Source organism: Penicillium maclennaniae (assembly GCF_028827695.1).
Source record: "Penicillium maclennaniae strain IBT 15551 chromosome Unknown utg000004l:1.0-3007600.0:1.0-3009580.0, whole genome shotgun sequence".
NCBI lineage: Eukaryota > Fungi > Ascomycota > Eurotiomycetes > Eurotiales > Aspergillaceae > Penicillium > Penicillium maclennaniae.
In genome coordinates, this window is record NW_026623216.1 from 2,177,900 (window position 1) to 2,190,332 (window position 12,433).

Consider the following 12,433-nt stretch of genomic DNA (forward strand, 5'->3'; position numbering starts at 1 on the left):
CTACACCCCGACGCTAAATAGCACGTGACGTTGTGGCGAGGAGGAAGGAGGTCGGATGATATGGGAATCATTTCAGGCATTGCTATTCAAGCCACGTACTAAGAGACAGGATAATCGAGTAAATCACTATGGTCTAGTCGCGTCGGCCAACTAGCTCGTGAAAAATGTAGATGTCTGAGACGAATCCGCAGCTCAGAAAGCCGTCCTTTGCTTTGAGATGAGAGCCGCTAAACTTCTTAATCACTTTTCTTGCGTTGTATGACGGCAAGCTGACATGGTAGGCTAAAGGGGGTTAAGTGCCGGGACAGACGGAGATAGCTGCGTTCATGCCCGAACGACAAGGCAATGACATCTAAATTCCAATATAGGCTTAGTAGCCGGAAAGCTAATTGTATGATCTTGCTCCTTCCTTCCACTTGACTGTTCGATTTCCCCACTTAATTCTCCTCATTCCGCTAGGTTCTTCATTTGGACCTAGCCATCCATCAAGTTTCAAGATGCAGACGGCTAGTCAAGTTCTCGCAAGCCCTTTGCCCGTCATACGACATGTCAAGGGCACGCTCCACGCGTCAATCTCCAACGAGTGGCTTCACGAAAGTTTCATGCATCTCTGGACAACATTTGACCAGGAGATCCGATCAGCGCTGACACCGCTACACCTGAACTTCCAGGTCCCCAACGTGGAATTTGCTGGCAGCGAGGTGTACCTGGTAGGGAATGAAATAGGCTTATCTGGTCGGTTCATCAACAACGTCTGCGTGCCTGTTGCCAAGGTTCTAGCGCGTTCATCACAGCCATCATTGGTCATCGGAGACATTCAACCCTTCGCAATTACAACGGAAAATATACCGTACGTATCTATCGGTGTGACCATTGACAACGACGACCACATTACAGAAGTTAAGGTAGTCGGCGAATTGAAAACATTCTGGACCCTTGAGCTTGCTCAGTTATCTGTTTCCAGCGCTAATTCTCGTGTGCAACTTGGACCCCATCTTGGTAAGTGTAGCTCGCTCCAGCGCCATACTACTTTCATTGATATCTCCACAGGGCAGCTTGTAGCACAGATGAGGAAATCTGCGTTGCGCGACGGCTTTCTATCCACTTACAAGGGGACCGTATTTGTCAAACGAACAGCCGATTTTGCCTTCCATGTCTCCCGACCTATTCGAGCCCAGGACACCAATTTATCTGTCCGGCAGTGTTTTGTGGGGTTCTGTATTCTTGCCGACCAGGCCTATAACTACACCGAGGATTCAGACTTCAAGGCGGAGCGAGTAAGTTTCAGATTTCAAGGCGGAGCGAGTAAGTGGTATTCAGAGTGTGTCAGTATATACCCACTAACCCGAACTATCAGCTTCGAGGTCAGAATGGTATTCAAGCTTCTGTCCGCCAAAGCCCGCGCAAAAACTATACCGCTGAAGGCAGTCTAGTGACCGGAATGACCGGGAATATTACCCCGAATTCAATCATTCTTAGCGGTCAGGGAGGGGCGCTTACAGTCTTGAATATCTCCCGGATAATTTCAGGCCCTCGCCAGACAGACAAGGCTATCTTCGAGATTGACCAGCAGGGAACCCGCTACATCGCGAAGTGCTGGGGTCCCATACATGAGGGGGCGTACGTATACCACTGATTACTATCGTCCTGGTTCTTATCTCACTTTATATATCGGTCTAGGTCGAATGCGAAAATTGCTATCTACGAGCGTCTATCAGAATCACGACCTGCAGGCTACGATGTGTTCGCGAATATGATACTCGCTGGGAACATCCTGTGCTCAAGTTTGTTCCCTGACGGAAGGGCACTTGTCCTCCCCTACAAAAATGGACAGACCCTGGCCTATATTTGGGATGATCTCAATGTCCGCGATCGAACTCACGTTCGTGAGGAGTGCGAGAAGGCCATCCAAATTCTTCGGTCTTTGTCAATCTTCGTGCCCGACGCTGGAAAGCACAATGTTTTGTATGAAAGGGAGACAGGAGCCGTGACCATGCTTGATTTCGAAAGTGGCATGGAACGTCACCCATCAGAACATGTGCCTTATGTGGAGCTGCTGTCGGTGTTTGGGGACGCTGTGATGCGTGGACGCACGAGTGGTGGGTAGTCATGTCGTGTCATGCTGGTACCGCGCTTGCTCTTACTTGTGTATTATTATCTACGATGACTTTTGAACTCCTCAAGCTCATTTCAAGTAAAATTTTGTTGATGATAGACACTACAATCCGGCAATCGATCATGTTCACGGTCGTCCGCGCAAATGTAGAGACACATTGCCCGATCGACTCTTGAGCAACGATGAGCTCTTTTTTTTGCAAGAGCGACTTCCGCAAGCCAGGGCTTCGCGGCGTTACTCCAGATGGAGTGATCAAGGCTAATCACTTATCTTCCCCGCGTCTGCGGGCGTTCGAATCATCACGGGAAACCGGCTCGAGGATGAGACGTTCACCGAATAATTTCGAGGTCGGTGGGTTCAACCTCAGCAATTTCAAGCCAGTCACCTTCGTCGCTTTCGCTATTATTGTCGCTATCATTGTTAGCGTAAGCAGCAACTTCCCGAAGGCCAGCGGTACGATAAAGTATCCACTGCAACTCGAGAAGCTCAAAGGGCAGTAGGGGATATCGATCTGGGTCTGGCGTCGTAAACAGAAGTTTCTTGCCAGATTCGAGCACTTCCTTTGTTTCGCCACAATACAGAAGTGAGATGTTATTTCCCAACTAATCGGAGGGGTCGTGGCAAGATCTGATTTCGTTCCGACCAACTCAGCCCATGACTGTGTCTGTATATATCTGATAGGTAGTGCGTTTACAATACAGAGACAAAGCGAGAACGGGTAGTTAATGAATAAGCCTGTCCTTAGTAGTGAAATACCACCCCGCCGTTCCACTTTATATCATAAGTCTCCGATACGGAAAGATGGTTCATCCGCTCACCACGTCGGCCGTATCAGCCTTGAATTTGTAATGTATTCGTTCAGTCCTAGTGGCCGAAAGGAGTGAGACTGTGAAAGAAGTAAACTATATTAGTTTTTCTGGAGCAACTTTTTAACATCATTAATTTGTTTCTTATTCAAAATTAATCTTCCCTTCACACTTCTCTCCTATCCCGGCCGCGCAAGGTTGCTTTCTTTCCTTTCGAATCGAAATGACACTAAACACGCAGAACCGCATGATTGTTGTGCTTGGGTCTACAGGACACCAAGACAAAGGCGTAGTGAGTTCGCTTTTAAGTGACGGTTCGCGGGAATTGTGAAATGTCCGCGCAGTCACCAGGGATGTCAATTCCGTCTCAGCTCAACGTCTTTTGAATGATTTTCAAACCTCCGACCACCGTCTCAGCCTTATCTCTGCAGATATTTTCGATATAGACAGTCTTAAGAATGCTTTTTCTGGGACTTGTGGTGTGTTTGCGGTGACGAGCGAGACCAATTCAAGAACGATCGAAAAACGAGAATGACCTGAAATTGGAGCTCGAAAGTGGGAAGAACAGCATATCTGCTGCGAGAATTTGCCGCATTCAGCACTTTGTTTTCAGTAGCTTGCCAGACATGAGACGAGCGACTTCTGGTCGCTTTGACAAACTTTTCCACATGGATCACAAGTTTGTCATTGAGCAGTGGGCAAAGCAAGAACTGTCTGCGGTCACTTGCCTTCTTCCTGATTAGTCCCCTGCTGATGCCAAACGTTCGTGTCGAGCTATAACCAAACATTCTCCAAGGTCTCTTCTTCACCAACCTGAATCGTCCACAGTACTGTCGAAGAGAAGGTTAGTTCTGACAGAGAGTTCCTCGGGGAAAAGATTTCTAACTATTGCAGCAAATGGGGTCGTTCGTTCTTGTCCCCCGATTCCGTCCACAAAATTAGTTGAGTGGGTTGATCCTGTACAGGATATGGGTATCTTTGCTGCAGGTAAGTTGCGATAACGAGTTTTTTGTGGTCGCTTCTACCAAGGGAAGACCTGGTGGGATATCCCGCGCCTTGCAAAGGGATACTGGAGAGAAGTAACTTATGGTCCATGAGAAGTACAAAGCTGAAAGTATCTCTTAGAGGTATTCGCTTTAGGCATTGCGAAAACAAAGAACAAAAATTACGTCGTCTGCAGTCCGAAATTGCGGATGGGCGAATTTGCATCCACCTTTACGCGAGTCACTGGCCAGCCAGCGATTTATTCCCCAATCTCGATGGATGAATGGGCTAATTTGGCGTCCAAAGCGGTAGGAACTGGATTCAAGGAGGATATCCGCCAAATGATGGAATGGATCTCGATAGCGCCAGAGGACAAGATTTGCTACGGGGCTCTTGACCCAGCCGAAGACTCTTCCTGAGAGGATCTCCACCTAAGAGCTAGTTCTTTCGAAAATTGGTTAAGACTTTCTGGATGGAGAGGTTCTCCAGAGTGAAACCGTGATATGCGTTGAGAATGCTCATGTCTGCCACTGAATTAGTACCCAACTTTGAAGCCAAACGCCGATGCCAATTATGATATTGCAATGTGAGCTGATCCCTTGGCCACCATTGACAGACGATGAATGGAATGCTATGCTTGCTGGCACATATGACCTGAGAAGATTAGTGCTGCGAGCAATTGCATGTCTCAAGGATAAGCTACTGTCTCTTTCACGTAGCTTTCAGTCGAATCCTTCAAAGAAAAGCGATCTAGGATGCCTTGTAAGCAGATGATCGGGTTATGGCTTGGGTAAATTGGTTGTAGTCAGGTAAGTAGACAGGAGCGCCACTTGACAGTTGCGGACTGAAGACGGTCAAGATGTCTCCCAGGCTGTGCAGGCTGTTGAACCAGACCGTGGAGGTGATGCATGGCAGGACAGAAAAGAATTTCAAGTACGCCGGCAATGGCAACTAACGTGACCTCAGCTACGCGGTCACCCCTTCACAAAGAGAAAAGACTACTACCATTAGGAAGAGCCGAAAATTGTAGCAGAAGGTCCGAGGTTTTCTCAAGTTTTAGTGTGATATCCCCTATCGTAGGGCGTATCCTAAGGGCTTGTGTCACAACGAGAAAATATAAAAAGTTATCGAAATGGGAACGGCTCGATGGCTGTCTGGCGATGCAGACTGGACAACACACACACACACACACTGCCTGTCTGGTGTAGAGGATGCTGGATGAGGCCGTACTGATACCCTGTTGCGGCCGTGTAGGATAATCTTAATACTATATTATAGATAGAAGAAATTAGGTGAATCCTAAATGAATTAGTTAGATAACTTATCTCTCTCTAAGTGTATCTAGAGATATACTATATACTATAAATATTAAATTATACCTAAGGCTATATATAGGCTTATTATATTATTAGTTCTCTTACTATATATATTACCCCTCCTTATAAAATTAACTATCCTATAATTAAGCGATCAGAGTCTAGGTACTCATCACCGGATCGCCGTTCACTCGCTCAGCATGTTGGTCCATCCAGATCTTCTACTCCATCGGAAGGCGAAATCTACCTTCAGACTCCTTCAGAAGAGTACCGCCTGGCCTCCGTTGTCACGATACCTCCACATCCCGCTGAAATTGAGGAGTTGGACAACGAGAATTTGTGGGCTCCTGGTTTTGAGGAGAATCCATGTCATGCACCTTCCAATAGAAGGAACAGAATAACCCGGCAAGCTAGCGCCAAACAGATTCTCTCCGAATGGCTCCAACAAAAGGCGGACAACCCAGATGTTGTGGTATTTTATCTTTTCAAAAGCCATGAGTACTTCAAGTTCCGCAAACATGATTTAATAACCATCAAAAGCTGGCTTGAGGATCGTTCACTTGGCCGTCAGCACTATTTTCTTGCTCTCGACGACGACAAACTCCGAACTATCGAGGCTGAGGATGCCATTACTGCTGTGATAAAAGAACGTCTTATTTTCGTCGGCGATAAATCCAGCTTTTTTGTCGGTGATAAGTCAAAAGAGCTTACCCAGGGTATATCTCAATCACAACTTGATGATTACATTTCTCAATACGATGCAACGACTGGTAAGCGAAAAAGAGGAGCGGAAGATCCTGAGTGACGAACGAGAGAACCAATAGTTTTCATTCTCATTGTCCAAGTCAAGTGTTCAATATCTCGAATTACTATATTCCACCCAGAAAAACTAAGACGTCTTTACATCGATGCATAAACAGCTGTAGTTAACGAATGATTGTGCACCGTGCTTCGTATTAATGGGGATGATGGGCACTATCAAGGTGGCCAAGGTGGACAAGACATCTTATACAGCAAAATAAAACAACTAGCTTGCCTACAGTGGCAAAATGCATGACAGTATCAGTGGATAGCAGTAGGATACTTAGCAAAAGTTGACGAAGGCTAGCGAATGAAAAAATAGACATTGGCTGACAAACCAACTAAAAAGGGAACTCAAAGCTTTCGAGATTTGCGTTTCTGATCCTCATTATCCTCTGATTCCAATTGTTTCCCCATTTTCCGCTTGAGAGCGATACAATTCGGTCGCGGTTCTTCAATCGAGTGCCCATCAAATAGATGGTACCGGAGATTGTTCTTCTTGCCATAATCTCTTTCGCCGCATAGTGGATGGGGGCATCGGAAATTGGTTTCGGAACTCATTTGATCGAGATGGACATTGATGTGGTGCATTAGTGTAGCTTTGGTCAGCCACTGTTGGAACCTCTCATCGGGGACCTTGCTGTTGTCTCCAGACAAAAAGGGCACAATCCGGGAGCAACGAGCGTGTAACGAAGGGTCAAGAGGCCACACCTGGGCATCAGATGATCTAGATGCCATTTGCAATGTTCGGTCCAATCATATTCATGATGAAAAAAATCTGTAAAGAGATAACAAAATTGCAGGAATTTGCGACGAACGCGCCGATGTGCACGTTTACCGGTTCTATAACGCTGCTGATAGGGTGCCGAGTCTAAAGACTTTCTCCTACATTGGAGAATATGCTTTGCACGACTACTTTTCGTGACACTTCATCCATGTTAGCTAAGCGCCGTTCCTTGGGGCCAGAAATTATGCAGGTGTAACGGGCAAACCTACCTAAGAATGTCCTTAAAGCAATATGGGCACTTATCATTTTCAGGGCGCAATCCGGGGTAGTAAACCACACTTTCAGTACCCACGCACAGGCTGACCATGTCATGCAAGCATTGCTTCCCAGTATCGCTGTCCAGGGAGGCCTCTTTGAAAAGATTATCTCGAAGACGTGCCCGTTCTGGGAGATACTTTCGAAGAATGTCAAACAAACAAGTTCTGTCACGTTCTTTCAATTCATTCCCCGCCACGTATTCATCATAGGAGGCATCCCACCATTTAGAGATAAATGATGAACGATAAGCCTCACGCAGGTTTGCTTTCTGGATATGAAGCTTGTTGCGTTCAGCCGTGAGTTGGCTATGATCCTCAGGTCTCCTATTGATTTGCTCGGTGAGAATAGCAATCTTGGCATCAATAGCTACCACCTTATCACACTGTAAGAATTCCTCTCGTGCGGCTGCATTCAAATAGACGGGAGCGTTGGAATCGCGGTGGTGAGCCATGCTTTGTTCCATATCTCGGCACTCGAAATCCTGCTCCAGATCCCAGAATAGAGCTTGTACATCTAAAGCCTTTATTGTCGATTGGTACTTCAGATAGGTATCCGGATTTTGGTGGTCCAAAGCCTGGCCACGAGTAGCCTCAGAGCCACGAGCTAGAAAAATTGGTAAATGTTCATTGAAGTTGCCCACAGGTACTCACCATCTATCCGGTTTGCAACGGCGCCCCGAATGCCGTGCACTCGCAAAGTATTTTTATAACCATTACGTCGGGCCAGACTAGTATTGTTGTGTCGCAGGGAAGAGAATGTTAGAGCTTTATCTTGTTTGGGGCCTTCCGAATTTACCATGCGGAAGAAGGGTACGTTCTGCACTTCCTGTCTCCATCGCAATGTCCAAGATTCTCTTCCCTCTGGAGGGCGTATAGCCAGAAGCTCCTCAATAGTAGAGATGCCCTTGAAAGCACCGTCTGCTATTCCGTGAACGATGACCCAGAAAACAAAGTTGAATCCTAGGATATCATGCTCTCTAAACCAACTTCGGGGCCTGCTAGACATTGTTAGTATATCCCTAGGGCTAAATGCAAGGTATGTAGTCGGTTATACTAACACCTTGATATTATCTTGAAAGCGACATCCCTTCAGAAACTCTGGATCGATTGTCACCCAGCGTCTGATTTTTCCTGATTCACGGCCCCATTTCAAGTGAAATGTTAGATGCTGAAGTAATTTATTAGGAAGTAGATAGTAAGAGATAAATCCAAGCCAACCTTATAATACAAGGCTTGGTTAGAATGCCGATATGCACTTGATCCGACTATCGCACCAGCTCTAGCCCCAGAGCCTGCAAATAGCGCCAGCGAAGCCCCAGTTTGTACTCTTGCCCTTTCATGCAAGTAATCATGAGAGTCGTCAACGAAGAGTCTGCGTAAGAGATATTCAATATCTTTTGCAGTAAAGAGAAACTGCTTCCGGGGTTTTGTACGAAGCTTATATTTTTTCTTCAACTCAGTTCTGATATGCTATGAAAACAAATATTAGTTTAATTCACAACAGCCAGAGCGTACATACATTTAAAACATCTTTTTTCACTTCCATGGGAATCTCCTTAGAGGTAGTCCGTTCCCAAAACGAGGTAAAGTTGATAAAATGCCCACAGACTGTTTCAGTTGACGGGAGGTCCTTTTTTCGAGTGACAATGTAGTTTTCCGCAAATAATTTCATTGTCTGTGGAGTTGGCATCGGCTCCTCTTTCATTCTTTCAGTATCTCCAGGCTCGCCTCTCGAAAGCCTCCATCTGGCATAGTTCATTAGGAAGATCCCTAAAAAGATATATCATCTGCTAACATACAAGATCCACGTTTCGACAGCGTGGTCATATTTATCATGAGTTGCAGGAGCCAGCTCACGATGTGCAATAGTGTTTTCCGTCTTTTCCTGCTCGTTCTGTTATTCGAGAGTGAATCCTCGTGAGACCGCAAGGGCAGCTCGTTCCTGTAGAATCTGGTCAATGTCTTTGCGCGGCATTTCGACAAGTTTAATGGTAAATTTTGGAAGACAAGTCGGGGAGGTTTAGGCAGAGAGAGAGTGTGTGTTCAGGTGGGAAACTCTCATCATAAATGGAGTGTGTGGGTATGTAGCGAAAGCCTGCTAGGATTTGGGGGCTGGGGGCCCATGCATGCTGGGTGAGCAGCATGCACACCTAGGTTAATCCGGACGCTCACCCAGAGAGAATACTTGACCCATTTCATTCGCACTCTAAATAATAAACTTTAGTCGCTGTTTTAGTCAAAAGGGCATTTTGAGAAATGAAGCAGATTAGTGTGGCTTAAATGCGGCTAGTAGTCGGGTGGGTGCCGCCAGGGTGACAAATGGGTGAGAGCCGCTTTAGCGTCGCGCGACCAGGGTTAAGAAGGGTGAGTGCGCAATAGGTAGGGAAGCAGGGTGAGAAATCACCCTATCGCGCCACGGCCGCATTTACCCACTTAGCTGAGCGAAAGTAGGATATCATTGGGCCACGATCTCCTTTCTGAAACGGTAAGCACCTTGGCATCTACACATAGCCCTTGATAGAATGGTGTCTGACTAGGCACCGGGCGAAGTGATTTTTGAATTGGCGACCAGCTCGTGTAGGCTCTGCTTGTCTCCCCGGCGACGTAAGCTGTTACCGACCAAGACGAAGAAGAATTCGTGTATCATTAACAGAAGCAACTAAACTGGAGAAGAAGAAGAAGAGAGAAAGAGGGAAACGAGCATCTACGAAACAAAAATCGGGTTAGACCCACGGCTCCTTCCAGATCACGTTCCCCCTCAGGCCTCCCTCAGGCCTCAAGATAGTCATGCGTCACAAATAGCGCATTATAAAGTCCCAAAGGATTCTGCGAAATGTATTACTAGGTCAACATTAACAAATTGAGCGCGAGTTGCTGCGAAATTTGTGCGAAATTGATGCGGAGCGTTTATACTTTCGCTCATAGGACCCCGCATCTCCACGCTCCATCTGTTCTGTGGGCTGGGGAAACCTGGAGTCGAGCAACCCACGTATAATTGGGAGCATTGGCTTTTCGGAAGATTGGAGGTTGAGGCGCTGACTTCACGAATATTTCTCAAACTTGCAACATGCTCGGTGTCGTCGTCATTCCTCTTGCCCTTTTTGGTCTATTCTACCTGGTTCTAACAACCGGGAGAAGGTCCAAAAGCCTTCCTCCAGGTACGAAAATGATGGAATACTGGATTTGAGACAACATAAGACTAAGAGTTGCATTTTAAGGACCGCTTACGTTGCCTGTTCTTGGTAACCTCCATCAAATTCCAAGGAAGGGGTCTTACTTGAAGTAACCGATCGTGGCCTATCCCGCTCTATGCTATTGCTTACCTCTGGATTCAGGTTTACCGAATGGGCCAAGCAATATGGGGGCCTTTACTCTTTGAAGTTGGGCACCGCAACAGCAGTCGTTATCACCGATCGCCGTATTATCAAAGAACTTGTCGACAAGAAAAGTGCCAACTATAGCAATAGACCAGCCTCTTATGTCTCTCATGACCTCATGACGTCTGGAGACCATCTCCTAGTTATGCAGTACGGACAAAAGTGGCGATCTTTCCGCAAACTAATTCACCAATATTTCATGGAGTCCATTGTTGAGAAGCATCACGTTGAGGTACAGAATGCCGAAGCAGTGCAAATGCTCCGTGACATGTGCGTACGTCCTGACCAACACATGCTTCACCCTAAACGCTTCAGCAACAGCATCATCATGAGTTTAGGTGAGTTTATTGCGAGAAAAGGATGTCAGGGATTAATATTCGTTTAATTGTTCTAATGCCTGTTGCAGTATTTGGCTTGCGGACGCCCTCAGTGGATACACCCCATATGACTCGTCTCTATGATATGATGGTGAGGGACAATCGGATTGAAATTGTAGGGATATAAGGCTGATCAATTTCCCTCGTCATAGGAGAACTGGTCTCAGTTAATGGAGCCTGGCGCTACACCACCGGTTGATATTTATCCACTTCTCCACTATGTCCCGCAAAAATTCTTTGGAAACTGGGTTTCGAGATCGCAAAACGTGGGCGACGAGATGAACGAGCTATATGCGAGTGTGCTTGAGCGTGTTAGAGAGCGCCGCAAGCTGAAGGGAAGCAAAGAATCTCTCATGGATACTCTGCTAGATCAAGAGGAGAAAATAAACCTCAATCGCCACCAACTCTATTTCCTCGGCGGCGTATTGATGGAAGGTGGTTCGGACACCACGAGCTCCCTCATTCTCGCATTTATCCATGCTATGACTAAATGGGGCGACGTTCTTCAGAAAGCGCAAAAGGAGATTGACGGTGTGGTCGGTGAAGATCGAACACCTGTCTGGTCAGACTATGCCCAACTGCCATATGTGGCGACCATCGTGAAAGAAGCCCAGAGGTGGCGGCCTGTTGTGCCTCTCGCGTTCCCTCACGCTGCCGCTGAAGGTAAACAAGCCCTGCGCCATTTTCAAGAATTCTAGAGCTAACGGAGAGTTACAGATGACTGGATCGATGGTTACCTCATTCCTAAAGACGCCACGGTCATTATTAACACTTGGGGCATGCACCACGATGAAAAGCGTTTCCCGAACCCGGACACTTTCGACCCCGACCACTACAAGGGCCAGACTGCGCTTGCTCCCGAGCTAGCAGCAGCAACAGACTATGAATGCCGCGATCACTATGGCTACGGCTCCGGTCGCCGAATTTGTCCCGGTATTCACCTGGCTGAACGCAACCTGTTCTTGGCTATTGCCAAATTGATCTGGGCATTTTCTATCGAACCCGGCTTGGATGAAAGTGGCAAACCGGTCAAGTACGACTTCAGCCCCGAGACTGGCTATAGCGAAGGATTCTTGGTTTGCGCGAAGGACTTTCCTTGCGTGATCAAGCCGAGATCGGAAGCCCGACGGGCAACCATAATGAAGGAGCTTGAGGTGGCTCAGAGAGATGTTTTCTCGCGATTTGATATCTAAGGTCATGTATCATTTACCAGTCAAACGTCTGTTTGCTCGTTTCACATGTGATGGCTTAATCTACCTAGATATGCGGGTGCAGGGGTCAAATTGGGATTGTCCCTTGTGCGGCCTTTGAATTACGAAGAAGGACAGTACCCTGTTGGAAATATCAATTCTTACATATTAATCTTTGATGAAGACGAGCGGTATCTATATCAAGATTTCCTAGAATGCTCCATAATTCACGGCATACTTGAACGTCCATACATGTTCGACTCGATTGGTGACGACAACGGCCTCGATCTCATGGGCGGTGAAAAGGAAACACGAAGTGCAGAACCAAAGGTCGTAACTGGTAGCCAGTGGCCGCGTATGCCGAGCCTGCGTCGTTTGATGTTCTCGCTATCACCAACTCACTGTTCACTCAAAGATCCTGA

The 12,433-nt window shown here is 46.8% G+C and overlaps 4 protein-coding genes across 4 annotated transcripts; 3 read left to right on the forward strand and 1 right to left on the reverse strand.

Annotated features, from left to right (window-relative positions):
* Nucleotides 1-497: 497 nt before the first annotated feature.
* N7477_004957 (uncharacterized protein) lies at nt 498-2,107 on the forward strand (the record flags this gene model as incomplete). The annotated part of the gene is made up of 4 exons (XM_056966620.1): nt 498-999; nt 1,051-1,277; nt 1,358-1,620; nt 1,681-2,107. 4 exons carry the CDS (start codon nt 498-500, stop codon nt 2,105-2,107), a joined length of 1,419 nt encoding a protein of 472 aa, XP_056823401.1.
* A 1,783-nt stretch (nt 2,108-3,890) lies between these two features.
* On the forward strand, nt 3,891-4,325 carry N7477_004958 (cinnamoyl-CoA reductase; the record flags this gene model as incomplete). The annotated part of the gene is made up of 2 exons (XM_056966621.1): nt 3,891-3,909; nt 4,063-4,325. 2 exons carry the CDS (start codon nt 3,891-3,893, stop codon nt 4,323-4,325), a joined length of 282 nt encoding a protein of 93 aa, XP_056823402.1.
* A 2,052-nt stretch (nt 4,326-6,377) lies between these two features.
* Nucleotides 6,378-9,042, reverse strand: N7477_004959 (uncharacterized protein; the record flags this gene model as incomplete). Its single annotated transcript, XM_056966622.1, has 7 exons — nt 6,378-6,750; nt 7,020-7,671; nt 7,719-8,065; nt 8,126-8,235; nt 8,587-8,812; nt 8,867-8,952; nt 8,992-9,042. The coding sequence occupies 7 exons, from the start codon at nt 9,040-9,042 to the stop codon at nt 6,378-6,380; spliced, it is 1,845 nt and encodes a 614-aa protein (XP_056823403.1).
* A 1,092-nt stretch (nt 9,043-10,134) lies between these two features.
* Nucleotides 10,135-12,014, forward strand: N7477_004960 (cytochrome P450; the record flags this gene model as incomplete). Its single annotated transcript, XM_056966623.1, has 6 exons — nt 10,135-10,225; nt 10,286-10,349; nt 10,403-10,782; nt 10,851-10,912; nt 10,974-11,484; nt 11,539-12,014. 6 exons carry the CDS (start codon nt 10,135-10,137, stop codon nt 12,012-12,014), a joined length of 1,584 nt encoding a protein of 527 aa, XP_056823404.1.
* Between the last annotated feature and the right edge of the window lie 419 nt (nt 12,015-12,433).